Source organism: Cupressus sempervirens, chromosome 5 (assembly GCF_028749045.1).
Source record: "Cupressus sempervirens isolate cs-2001-9-10 chromosome 5, ASM2874904v1, whole genome shotgun sequence".
NCBI lineage: Eukaryota > Viridiplantae > Streptophyta > Pinopsida > Cupressales > Cupressaceae > Cupressus > Cupressus sempervirens.
Window position 1 is genome coordinate 829,690,663 of NC_143122.1, and position 14,859 is coordinate 829,705,521.

Consider the following 14,859-nt stretch of genomic DNA (forward strand, 5'->3'; position numbering starts at 1 on the left):
ATAATTGATTTATAGAATATCAATTATAAAATAATGATTACAATTTTAAAAGTATGCAATTAAGAAAAATAAAATAAAAGTGAAACTCAAGAATGAGTTTTCCCTTTTTATTTGCATTAGTATTAAATTGCATTCAAAATTATTATTATCTTTAAGTTGATCATAATTTATCAACTAAAGAATAATAATATTTACAAATGTGCATGTGAATGCAATGCAATAAAATAACACAGGCATTATGTGTTATGACGAGTCCATGCATTATTTTAATAAATTAAAATATCAACTTCCTTACCATGCAACGGACCCAAAATATCATTCAATGTAATTCAGGAAATGATAAAAAGAAAAGTTTGAGAGTTTATTTGTCATTTGGAGTTGTGAGAATGTACAAGCGACATAATAGGGTTATTGTGAAATCCTAGCCGACTGAAGCTCAGATCTGTGATTTTCTTTGCCGTAAAACGCCATTTTCATTGTGACCTTGCTGTTTGGACGCCATGTAATACCTCTGAGACTCGTGGCATGCAAAAAATGGAGAGTTCTTTAATGAGCCGACTGGTATGAGCTATTAACTGAAGTTGTATTCACTTTTTTGGTATTTCCTTACTCTGCTTGCTGGGTTTGAATCTTTGCCTTATCTCTGTTGTAGCCGCAGATTCTATAGAAGGCTGTGATTTTCATAGACGTGGTTACCTGATTCTCTTGGGTGCCTATATTTGTCTTCATATTGCTACTGTTGTATGGGTTTTGGACCCCATCTCTACTGTATTTAAATGTTAGACACCCAACTCGTGGCATGAAAAAATGCACTTCAATAAGTATTGTTTTGTTTTGGCATTGTTTAAAAACTGAAAATGTTTTTTCTTTTGCGGGTTTCTTTTCATTTGCTAGGTTTGAATCTTGATGCCCTTTCTTCTTTTGGGCCGCAGGCTGAACAACAGACTGTGAATTTTTTTTAATACTTGGAGACTCATTATGCTATTTAGAATTAGAATCACAGGAAATTGTGGCCCTCTGCTAGTTGTCGTTGTAAGTGATCTACCTCTATTTTTTTTTTTTGTGAGCTTTCTTAGTTTTCTCCTTCTTTGAATATCCTGTGTCTGTTTCCTCCGTATCAAGGATTGTATGCGTGAAATTTGATGATTCTCCTTGCAATTTCTTTTTCCCACTGGTGGGTTTTCCTGAGTTTAGATCTGTGGAATTGAGAACTATCTCCTTTTCATCAACTTCCTTCAAAGCAAACTTTCCAACCTCAATGACCTCTCTTTCAAGTGATATCTCAGCCTGATTACCAAACTCATTTGTATCCTTAGAAACCTCGTCCAATTGTGAAGCAGCAGCAGGATTAACCAAATTTATGGCTGCAAATGGACTGGAGGCTCCCTCGGAATAGGACTGGGATTGACACACTTTAATAAGCTTTCTAGTAGCCAAGACATCCTCCCTTTGAGTCACAAATATATTTGATTCTGTCAAAACCTTCTACTTGAGTGCTCAAACTAGCTACTTTCTCCTGCCGTCTCATCTTTCACCATTTTTTATTTTTTTTATTATGTTTACCAGAGAAATGTAGATTACACTATGAGCTCACTATCCAAACCTTGGCACAAGAAGCATTCAATTACAGCAACCTTTCCTTGATAAATTAATGTCATAAAATCTGGGCACCATTTTCTTCCATTATGAGTTCTTTTTCTGCCTATTTGTTGTAATATCAGATTTCTTTATTGATGGTTCCTACTGTGAGTGAAAATAGACTCCATGAAATATTTCACTGCAGACTTATTCATTGCATCAATGGTATATTGCTGTAGCATACTTCTCTTTTTCTTTTTGATATCAAATGGCATTCTTTTTAAAATTCAGACCTGTGATATTATAGTTCTATATATGCACACTGTGATATTAAAAAAGATATTGTTGGCCATACTGTAACACACCAGAATAGATATATATGCTCTTGAATTTGTTTCGGATTCCTTTCAATCTCACTTCTGCTAGCTGCCTACTCGTTGTCTTTATTTGAGAATGACATTTAATTTGCTCATTCTACTCTCTTCTAGCTGTTCATGCAATTCTTGATGTGCTTTTATGGCTTTTACACTTGTTAAAGCAAAAGGTTTCAAAAACTACGAATAGTTTGCTCCTTTAATACTTTATTTGATATTACTTGTACGCATACCAATCCTACCTGCCATGCCTGTCCTATTTTCACCAGTTTTTAATAAGTAAAAGGTTTCAAAACAAAAATGAATTGTCCCTTTAATACTTTTATTTGCTGTTATTTGTACTCTCTATCTGCTGATGCATGTCTATATTTTACTGAGATGAATAGCGTGTAAGATGATGAAAGTGAGATGAAGCAAGCTATCAGCATTGCTTAGATCCATTGGATCTAACCTATTCTTCTTTCTAAATGCAGGGTTTGGATGCATGGAAAGGGCGAGATCTGGAACAGCAAGAAGGTGGATGTAGATGGACGCCACTTCACCAGTCATTACAAGCAATGACTGGTGCCCATGACCTTTTTCTCCCTTTACTCTTCTTTTACGTTACTGATTTCAGTAGAGTATAGGTGTATATCAGCACGTAGGGACTACTCTCACAGTCAGATGTGTGGGAGAAAATTACTTTCAGCATTTATTTCTATCATGATTTGTTCCATCATACAAACATTGTATATTATTTCAGTATGAATAAAATACTTTTCCTTTAATGCATTTCTGAGAATTACTTGAAAGCAATAAGCATGTATGTTTTCCTCCATTTGAACGTGTGTGAAAATTGAACAACAGGCATATTAGTTTTGATAATCTGATTAAGATCAACAAGAAGGAAGTGGTTAGAGACACGCCTATGCTAGAAAAACTAGCAAGCATCATTTGTGAGAATTGCCAAGATGGGAAGCAAACAAGAGCTTCCTTCAAACCAAAAGAACATTCCAGCTACAAGCCACTAGAGTTTATCCACACAAACCTTTGAGGGCCAACCAGGGCAGCAAGTCTACAAGCTAATGGATACTTTATGTTGTTAATAGATAATTACTCGCACAAAACTTGGGTAGCTTTCCTCAAAGAAAAAGAAGGAGCTCTAGATAAGTTTAAAGCAATTAAGGTTTGGTTGAAAATGAAGTGGATTTAAGGATTAAATGTTTACATTCAAACAATAGTGGTGAATTTACCTCGAATGAGTGTGATTTTTTGCAAACAACATGGGATTAAAAGACAAGTTTCAGCTCCTAGAACACCATGACAAAATGGTGTTGTGGAAAGGAAAAATAGAACAGTTCAAAAAATGGCTCGCTGCCTCATGAATGAAAGAATGTAAGTGATACCTTTTGGACTAAAGCTGTCTAAATTCAAAACAGAACTTTGTTGACAGCCAAGTGCAATAAGACACATTACAAACTTTGGAAAGGTAAACCAGCTACTATTAAGTACTTTAAAAGTTTGGTATCCCATGTTATATTAAGAGAGATGAAGATAACTTGGGCAAGTTTGACTCGAGAGCAGATGAAGGTATATCTCTTGGCTACTCTTCCAAATGTAAGGCTTTTAAATGTTTAAACAAAAGACTGCACAAAATTGTTGAAAGTGCAAATGTTGAAGTTCTTGAAGTTTCTAATGAAACTTGTGAGAATGACAATAGCAGACAATGAGCAAAAAATTGAAACCAGCACTGTTGTACCTTCTTCTCGACCTCCTCATTCTGGACCAACAAGCAAAGATGAAGAAAATGCAAAATAGAAGTGACAATCAAATAGTGATAATTGTTATGGTAAAATAATGAATTTATTGTAGTTGTATTAGACAAATGAAAGCTCCTTATATAGATTTACAAAGGCGATGTTTCTAAAAGTGACAATCTTGAACTAAAGACGGAAATAGGAAGTACCTAATAAACTAAAGACTGAGTAAGATGACTATTAAAGAAACGTTATAATATTCTAATACCCTTGTAATGTCCCCATTTTTGGCTAGTCTGCGCAATTGACGGAGTTAGCTCATCATAGAGACCCTCGTGAGCTAACAGGGTGTTTTGGGGGTCTCAGTTGTGAACTTACTATTTTTAGTAAGTCTATTTTTGACAGTATTATTTTTGGTAGTACAGTGGGTGGCTTCAGCAGTTGGTTGTCACCTACAGTAAATTAAGTTAATAATTGCATGAGCTCTTATTTATTCAGTAATTATTAAGTTGCATTATTATAATAATATTTATATTATTATAATAATGACATTAAGTGATATTTCTAAAAAGCATGTTGGAAAGTTTCTAGTGTTGAGTTCTTTTGGGAAACTTCCACAATTTCTAAAGTGGAGTTTTTTGGCGAGATTGATATTGATTAAAATGCATGGATGGAAGTTTAAAATGTTTCATACTGACAATATGGTCTGAGCTACAGTTGCCATCACAGGAGATTTTGTGTGGTGTCGTGTATCCTATTCATTGAGTAGAAAACAGCATTAAAAATCACATTCAGGTTCAAAAAGAATATTCTTTTGGGTGCAACAGTAAGGGATTTAATATCAGTTTTTACATAAAACTATTAGTCTGCAACACATGTTTTTTAATCAAAAACAATGTTTTTGGTGGTGGTGGCATTTTGTTTTGCAATAAGTTGTGGCTGCTTGAAGAAGTGTACTTGTTCTCTTCCTTCTTGTTATGTTCAGACAGTTGGCAGTTCCTTCAACAACAATATCTATATGTGATTCTTGTTTTTTGTTGAAGGATATAAAAAACTAACTCATGTTTGGTATTCTGAAGAGCTTTCAGACTAGACGTGTGAAGAAAAAATGAGATGTGTGTCTGAACAGGGAAAAATGGGTGGTGAAAAAACTGAATAAGCATTTTTTTTGAAGGGTATCACTTGTGACAGAGATATACAGAAGGCATGATGTGAGACAAACAGCTGAGGCATACAGGGGTTTAAAAATGTTCTTAGTGTAACTTGCGAGATGTGTGTGTGAACAAGGAATAATAGGTGGTGAAAAATTTGAATAACCGTGTTTCTTGCAGGGTATCGCTTGTGACAGAGATATAAAGAAGGCATGATGTCAGACAAACAGCTGAGGCGTACAAGAGTTTAAAAATGTTCTGAGTGTAACTTGCGGCTGCGTGATTTACTGTACATGGTTGGCAAAGAAAATATATACAGCAGAAAAAGACATTTGCCAATAAAGGAAAAGAGTGGTGTGCTGGGCACTGATTGAAGTCTTCATTCCATTCTGCAAGTAGAGTCTAAGGTACAAAACTGTAGCTAAGAAGAGAAGTGTAGGAGGCGTGTGCTACTGGTTAAAAGTTTCGACACAGAGTAAAAATTGTTGAAAATTGTTTATCAGAGATACATAATTCGAATGCTTTTGAAATGGAGTAGCGTGATTAGAGTTTGTGTTGTGAATGGAATGCCAAGTGAGAGGTAACAACATGATTAAAGCTCAGCGTATTGGTTTTGAAGATCTGGATTACCGTGTTTGTCCTCTTGGTAAAACAAGAACCTAAGCTGGGTGTAGATGTCATTTCTTATTTCAGACAAACTGGATAGGAGCCCTCTTGAGGTTATGCCTTTGATTGTCCAGATTGGAGCCTGTGTTGTAATTTGAATGCATAAAAGAGTTGCAGCTCTTCATTGTACCGGGTGCCAGCCTATATTTTCAGGGATTAGTGATATCGTGGTTTTTACCCAAAAGGGTTTCCATGAAATAAATTTGTGTCCTTGTCTTAATTTTTTTTTGCAGTATGGTGTGGCTGCTTAAAGAAGCATACTTGTTCTCTTTCTTCCTGTTATGTTCAGACAGATGGCAGTTCCTTCCACAGCAATATATATATGTGATTCTTGTTTTTTGTTAAAGGACATTAAAAACCGACTCATTTTTGGTATTCTGAAGAGCTTTCAAACTCGACATGTGAAGAAAAAATGAGATGTGTGTGAACAGGGAATAATGTGTGGTGAAAAAACTGAATAAGCATTTTCCTTGCAGGGTATCGCTTGTGAAAGATAAAAAGAAGGCATGATGTGAGACAAACAGCTGAGACATACAGGAGTTCAAAAATGTTCCAACTTGCAGCTGTGTGATTTACTGTATACGGTTGGCAAAGAAAATATATAAAACAGAAACAGACATTTGCCTATAAAAGTGAAGAATGTTGCACTGGACATTGATTGAAGTCTACATTCTGCGAGTAGAGCTTAAGGTACAAAACTGTAGCTAAGAAGAAAACTGTAGGAGGCATTTGTGCTACTGGTTAAAAGTTTCAACAGAGAGTAAATATTGTTTTTCAGAGATACACAGTTCACATGCTCTTGAAATGGAGCAGCGTGGTTAGAGTTTGTGTTGTGAGTAGAATGCCAAGTGAGACGTAACAATGAGATTGAAGCTGGGCATATTGGGTTTGAAGCTGGTCATATATGTTTAATGGCTTGCTGTTGCAAATTACGATTTGTATCCACTGATTCTCTTCTTTCCTCTTATGTTCCAGATTTTATTTTCTATCCTATATAAATTGTTCTTCCTCCTATGCTGATCAATGCCTTATATCTCTTTCATATAGGGACGAGTCTCTTGGTGCTAAATTCAATCGCATAAAAGATGGCACTCCACAGACATAGACTCGTGTTCATTTTCCTTAATATTGTTATTATTATGTTTGTATTTGCTAAAGTTCTTCCAACGTGGCCCTGCGAATATGTATTTCCTCCAAAGGAATGAGTTTCACTAAACTGTCTTGCTGATAACATCTATAGGAATCATTGTTGTGTTTATTTATTTATTAATAATCACTTTTATTAACAATTATTTATTTCTTAATTAATAATCATTGATTTATTCTATCTATATTATTTATATATTTGATTCAATTATTCAATTGAGTAATCTATTTATTTATTAAATACTCATTACATATAGGGGGTATTACAGTAACTCACAATGTTCGGTATATTGAAGGGTTGAAATGTAATTTTCGAAGTGTCAGTTAAATGTATGACAATGGATATGTTTAATTTTTAATGCTCAAGGATGTGAAATAAAAAAATTCAAATCAGGAAGATTGATTGTTGAAGGGAAGAAAATGCAAAGTTATAGCTCTGATCTCAAGTAGATAAAAGGTAGAAGTTGTTTGTTGGTGCAAGTTGATGGAAGTTGGTTTTGGTCATACATGGAAGCTTGGGGCTTTGGCTTTGTTTCAAGGACAAGCATCTGCTCAGGGGAATATGTCACAGTTTTATTATTTTTCCTTGGCTAGTGGAGATTTTTAGTTTTAGTTTTTTGTCACTTACGTCGAAGAGGGAGAAAAGTGATATTGATGTGCATGCCAATTGATTGTTGTTGATGCAGATTTAAAAGATTGTTGATAGTTGATGCAGTTTATAGTTGCGGATTGATTGTCATCAATGCAGATTTAAAAGATTGTTGATAATTGATGAAATTTATTGTTGCAGATTGATTGTTGTCGATGCAGGTTTATTAATTACAGATTGAAATTTTCAGAGAGTTTGTCATATCAGAAAGAGATATAAAGATCGTTAGTCACCAGATCATCTGTCATTGTTGTTAATGTTCACCAGATAATCCGCTGATTGTTTTATAGTATTGGTTTTTGGAATCAAAGTTCTGTCAAATCATCATGATGATTGATCAACTGACGTTCTTGAACATGATGTGTACATGGTCGCCTTCTGTTGGACAACATTCAGTTAGCATGATTTGGGACAAACAATTTCTTATTGTTTCAAAGAGTTGCAACTTTAATTTACTATTTAAATATTGTGTATCGATCAAAATAGGATTTCTTTAGAAATCTGTCTTGTGAAGTCACTGGTAAATGATGGATTGATTCACCATTATATTTCAGAATCATGATTTGTCAAGGTCTTTTGTCGCGACACTTATTCTTCAAATGAATATTATATGTCGCGACACTTATTCTTCAAATGAATATCTTTGACTCATTTGAATTTACTCTGCAGTAAAAGTATTATATGTATAAAATAAAATACTCAGGTGACAAAGTATCTTGAATAGTACCGGGAATGAAAACATGAATTCTGGGAATGAAATATCAATTTCTTGATTGTTCCTCTTCAAAAAAATTAAATTTCAAACTGAATACTAATGTTGAGTATATCTAGCAGTAGAGTTATTCTCCTCGATAGAAATGTCTATACTAAGAAAACTGTTAAATGATAATTGATTGATTGAAAATAAAGCAATTACAAAGGAGATGAAGGCTCCTTAAATAGAGATTAAACAGTTTTTAAAACAGAAACAGAAGATCGGAAAGAAACAGCTTAAATTAGAACATATTATGAAATGGAAAGATCCTAACTAAATGACCATTATAGAAACATTTTTCATAATGCCTACAACACCCTCCCTTAATGGTCTTTCTACTACCTACCTACAGAAGACTTGACATAATTTGTAATTCATTTGGCCACAAGTACATAGAAGCCTACCCCATCCTCTTCAGAACACTCTGCAACATGAGCCTCCTACTAGACCCTCCCTAGTGCTGCAGAACTTTTGGATATCACGAAGTTACCATGATCCATCCAACATGATGTCATGTATCACAGATATCGCTCCTTTTATTTAAACAAATCAAGATTAGCTTCAGAAACCTTCACAACTCTGATAAATAATGATTTTGCCCAAAATCATGAAGAGCAGCAAGACCTGCAATTTTGCTAATAAAAGTAGCAAACACTTTTGCAAAAGAACACTGTTCACTCTCAAAACCCTAGCAGTGACCTAAAACACTTATCAAGAAACCAGGATTTTATAAAAACTAATCAAAAAAATATTGAAGATAGAAAGCCACAATTTTGTGAAACAATCATCAAAAAACTTTGTTTTGAGGAGAAAATGGAAAAGAAACTCATGATTTTTTTAAAAAATAATAGAAAATAGCAAATCCACAAGAAAGAAAAACCAAGATTTTTTGGAAAAATAAAGAATACCCCCTTTACAAAAAAATCACAATATTTGTGGAAAAGTTGTACAAATCCCAGGAAAACTCCCACATTTTTTGGAAAAAATGTACAAACAAATCAAGATTAGCTTCAGAAAACTTCACAACTCTGATAAATAATGCTTTTGCCCAAAATCATGAAGAGCAGCAAGACCTGCAATTTTGCAAATAAAAGTAGCAAACACTTTTGCAAAAGAACACTGTTCACTCTCAAAACCCTAGCAGTGACCTAAAACACTTATCAAGAAACCAGGATTTTATAAAAACTAATCAAAAAAATATTGAAGATAGAAAGCCACAATTTTGTGAAACAATCATCAAAAAACTTTGTTTTGAGGAGAAAATGGAAAAGAAACTCATGATTTTTTTAAAAATCAATAGAAAATAGCAAATCCACAAGAAAGAAAAACCAAGATTTTTAGGAAAAATAAAGAATAACCCCTTTACAAAAAAATCACAATATATGTGGAAAATGTGTACAACTCCCAGGAAAACTCCCACATTTTTTGGAAAAAATGTACAAAACCCTAGAATGCAAAATAACCCCACGCAGAAAATCAACAATTTACAGGCTCAATCACCTTGTAACCAGCTGCACTGGTTACCCACATTTTGGAGCCATTTTGGAGCCTCTAAAGCCCTCAAGACTGAATCCATGTTTTTTTCCGGCAATTTCCAAAAACATAAACTTTAATATTTTCAAACATAATAATGCAAAAAAAAATTACTGGCATGATTATCTATCTAAAGTGAACATTTGGGTAAAGAATAGGAAGCATCCGCACTCACATGAAAACTTACTGAAAATAGTAACTGCATGCAAATGCAAGGTCGAGACACATTTTCGTAACATTGAAGGTTTTACTAATATATGTCTTGGTCACGGTACTCTCTAAAGAAAGAACATAATTTCATTAGAAGCTGCTGATGTCTAATGAGCTATCATACCTTATTGCTTCCAAGGTGTCCCCAAGGCATAATGAAGTCCCCAAAAAAAATTTCCTGAAGTTCCCTAGTTTCCAGGATGTTTCCTGCGAATTTTCAGAAAAAGGGGGATGGGGTGTGGATGTCCCCTACCCCTCCCCCCACCCGGGGGAAGTCCCCATTTCTGAAACTTAAGAGTTTTTGGGCGGGGACGTGTCCCCAGGGAACATAGGTTTTTAAAAAATTTCTTTTGTTGTTGATAATGTTATGATCCAATTCTAGAAGCTCCTATAGCATAATCAAGGAGAAAATTAAATAGAATATGGGTGCATTTGACACCAAGCCTTAACAAACTTAAAATAGAAGGTGTCCATATAACTATTGATAAAAGAACAGTAAATTCTTCTTTCTTTTAATAATGTTCAGTTAATATATTGGGAGCTCTCACACCATATTTACTTTAGTTAAATAGACATTACAATGATAAATTTGAATTTTGAGGTCTGTCTACCAAATGCAAAAGGATAATATAGCGGTAAATGAAAACAACCAATAACTCTCCAAACTCGTACCCATTATGTCATGGTTTATGACTAATTATGATGATTTCTAGAGTAATCACAATATACAGGATAAATAGTCCATTGCATTCAATAGCTATCCATAGAGCTTTATATTTCAGAAACAGCTATTGGATTGATAAAAAATTTAGAAGGACTGTTATGATTTTATTCTCATACTTTAAATAGTATCGCTCTCCCTTGACATTCAAATCTGAATTGGAAAAAAGCATAAATAATATGCATAATTTACAACACAAATCACATCAAACATTAGGGCATAGATGATTTCATGATGAATTCAATGCTTACGTAAAGCATCAAGCTTTACCTGGATCTTTCCTAGGTGCCATGCTCCACATATACTGACAACTTCAAGCACCCTATCGTGCATCGATTGTGGATAAAAATCATCAATATGCTCATCTTCATTCTGCCACAAATCTACACCTCCCATGTAACTTCCAATATTTGTTACGAGGACACCTTCAGAGTCCTGCATTAATATGCAATGCATTTATTTCAATAAAAACAAAATACACAAGCAACAAAAAAATGCCAAGCTCATATATAACCAGCACTTACCTCAGGAACATCTATTTCCACACCATCAACCTCCAGACGAGTTTGCCAAGGGAGGTCTGCACATGTCCTATCCATAATGTCTTTTGCACCCTCTTTTGCATACAACATTTTGTTCATAAACTGCAACAGTAATATTCAGTTTAAAGGACAACATTTGGAGCACCAGTTTCAAAACTAAAAAACAATCATCTAGAAACTAAATAGAACATGGCAGCCGTGTCGCTGGTTATGCTTTCACATTTTACAATATGCAAGGTGATATCAATCAAATGGAATGTTTTGATCTATTTGCACCAACATTTCCATGTAATAAGAGGAGAAATCAAGAGGGCTTGATTAAGGCAATCCTTAGATAACACCGTTTCACCGAGATAAAAATGTCAAAAAAGTTAACATTGAACAAACATACTCTATTAAACAGATGTCTATCACATGGTTATGAAGTTTTAAGAGCTACATAAAACTTATTAATATTTGAATTAACAAGCATTTAGTTTCAAAGATGCCGATAAACTCAAACAAGTAGAACAACTTTTGAAATCTGTTTTTGAGAGTTAGCAACACAGATATAACAATATCAAAATGTCGTACAGTTGAAAGATGTATCTAAAGAAACCACAGAATAAACAACAAATGAATAACAAACAAAAAATTTCAAGAAAAGTACAAGACTTATCACACATGAATGATACAACACAGTTAAAATCAGAAGTCCAACTTCCTAGGATCCTCAATTAAAAAATTCCAAACGTAGCAATCAGGTACTCCATGAGAAAAAAAAACACTGTACAATGAGAATTGCCGATAAATTTGATGAATTCAAACTGGAACCGTGACAAAAATGGATGAAGCAAGCACCAGGCACCTAATTCTGTCCAGTGCCATCATGCCAAGTGGCTACTTATTAAAGTTGTTTTGATTCATTAATGCTTTCCTTGTTGACTGCTTTTCGTTTTCTTGTCATTCTAGTCAAAGGTGAGGCAGGTGGTTGTTTTGAGTTATTGAATGATAGTGCTAATGTTAGAAGGGTGTATTATGTTCGAATGCAAGTTTATATTACATAATTAAAAAACCAAAAAAGAAGAATCATCACAACCAAAGAAATGTTTTCCCATTTACAAAACATTTCCTGATGGTGTAACACATTAGTCCAGCTTAAATTTCAGATACTTCTAACCCAGAATAAGAGTTCTTGTGATGCTCCACCAGACTGTCCAGTATCTCAGCTTTCACATGTTTATTTTAGCATAAGAGGCTTCAATGTCATTCATACACAAGAAGTGTCACAAAAAATGCTGAGCACACACTGTTATATCAGTACGTACTGTATCTATATATATATATATATATATATATATATATTCCAGATTTTTATACAGTACAATACTCACGAAAACTAATATGCAAGTTTAGAATATAAAACTATTGCCCAGTGCAAAAATTCTCCGAATAAAAAGGTTATCACATATTGTACCACTTCCAAATTGATGTGTTAAAAATATATACCTTAGTTTAAAACAGTACTCCAAGTTCTCATATGGAGCAACAATTGACAAGTTAAACTGAAAAGCTTTCATACGTTGAGGAAGCAAGAAAGGATGAAAGCAATCAGTTGGGAAGATGATTTGAGGACCAAATTTTTACACCAAAAGACACACCAACGCATTTAGTATTTCCCATGCTTATGCCACACCCTTATTAAGGGATAGGGGAAGTCACAAAATCATAATTAAATGTGTGCTTAAGATAAAAATATTTAATCAAGGTCAGTTTTTTCCTTGTTCTGCAAGCTTTATTAGGTAAGCACAACAAATTTTTACTGTGCCACGAGAAACAACAAGTTGAGGTTTACATATAGAAAACATTCTCAAAACCAATTCTGATCAAAAATAGCCATAAACATTTCTTGGTCAACTACTGATGCAGTACCAAGGACAGAGAATCCCCAATGGAGATATCTAACCTTGCAACCAAGTCACACAGCGGAAACAAGATAATAACACAAAGAATTGGATCAAATGCAACAAGTTTTATTTATCAGAAACATAAAATTACGTCCAACATGTCGGACTGTAAGACCTTCCTGGTTGTGGCCAAATACAAAGAAAAACAACTCAGATCTCAGTTCGATCCTTCACCTCTGACCTATCACCCCTTAGGATGCTCGTAACTCGAGATCTATCTCCCTCCACCAAAATTACATCAATAGGTTCAACATTCATACAATTTAGATTAACAGTTTGGCTCAAACAAAGAAATAAATGAAACATGTAACTTTATTTAGGACAGGCCCCAAATAAAGAATACAACTCAGTCCATAACTTATATAAAACCATGTTATCTTGGATTTAGGTCCACACCAACACACCAACCAAGATCCATGATTGCACCCAATTAGATCCAACAACCCTCAACCACATGCTAGATCTTCCAAGTTGACCCAGAAAATGAAGAACATGTTACGCATAAACACCTTGAAGATCAAAACCAGAACACCTTTGATCCAAACAAGGTGTGATCATAGGAAACTAACGTCAGATAGGTCTCTATTAAGAATTTGTGATCACAACTCATAAAGTGCTCAAACAAATGACCACCACCAACTCCCTCTATGGACTGTTCACCAAGAACCAAGAACAGACTACCCGTGAGCAGATTGGTCATAGCTTTGAAACAAAATTAACCAAATGAGTTGCAGTCATAGACAAATGACCTAAGCATCCTGTAGAACACAAAGCTATGATAGCACCCAATATTTTGATTACCAACTCAGCCATCAGCCAAATCTCTCAAACTGAACAATGAGAATAGAACAGGAAACACAACTAAGAAAAGATCCAAGCTTACCAATTGTCTAAGGATGCTCCTACATTAGACATCCCAAGTGTGAAGCAGATGTTCTCAGGGACTCAAGAACATTTGGTGGAATTCATCACATGAATCCCATACTGACTTCTGAAACATATCCTTTTAAACATTAAACTGCCCTTGTTTGCCTCTGCTCTTCTCCAACTTCTACAAATCCTTTTCCTGTTCGGATCTCACATCTGAAACAGACATATGATTCATATTGTCAAGCCACCTCTCATGCATTTTAGGTTGTATACTATCACAAGTCTGTTGTTCCCTTTGATCTCCAATCCTCTGATCAGTCTGCAACTCAACCTTCCTGTCAATGCTCAAGCTCTTCATACCTGTCTCTATTTCCTGCAAAGGAGTCAAGATACATTCCTTACACAATCACTTACAGCCTTACAATCATGCTGCCAAGGTCTTCTAAGAAATACATGACAAGAGTTCATGTCCACAATGTCACAAAACACTTGATCTACATAAGGCCCATTGTTGAAATCCACGAGGCATTGTTCTCTTACCTCTAAAACATGCACATCTCATAGCCAGCATATCTATAAGGACAGGGATGCCTCAACCTTTTCAACCTAAGATTCTGCACCATCTCTTCAGAAACTAGGTTATCTATACTTCCACCATCCACAATTACCTTGCAACATTTACCTCCTGACTTATATAAGGTCCTGAATAAGCTCCTCCTTTGATAAGGTTCCACTTTGCCTTTGCTCAACAATGCCTTTGATGGACCATGCGAGCTTCACTATCCTCTAGTGCAGTAGCATTAACAACTAGTTCCTCTTGCACTACAAGAACTTTCTTGCGCTCAAAAGCCCTATTCAATTCTGACCACATTTGAAACATGTACCTCTGAATTCACCACCACTTGAGCTTCCCTTAGGTGTATCTGATTCACATCATTTTTCAGCTACCTGCTTGTCCATATTACTCTCTTGCATGTCCCTAC

General features: G+C 34.8%; 1 protein-coding gene across 4 annotated transcripts in view; it reads right to left on the reverse strand.

Annotated features, from left to right (window-relative positions):
* Positions 1 to 14,859, reverse strand: part of DGK1 (diacylglycerol kinase1) — a 126,438-nt gene that overhangs the window by 64,897 nt on the left and 46,682 nt on the right. For all 4 annotated transcript variants that reach the window (XM_089832685.1, XM_089832683.1, XM_089832684.1 and 1 more), the window contains exons 5-6: positions 11,043 to 11,162; positions 10,789 to 10,953 (exon numbers count right to left, since the gene is read on the reverse strand). In XM_089832685.1, the coding sequence (XP_089688811.1) occupies positions 10,789 to 10,953; positions 11,043 to 11,162 (285 nt within the window). The remainder of the gene's footprint in view (positions 1 to 10,788; positions 10,954 to 11,042; positions 11,163 to 14,859) is intronic.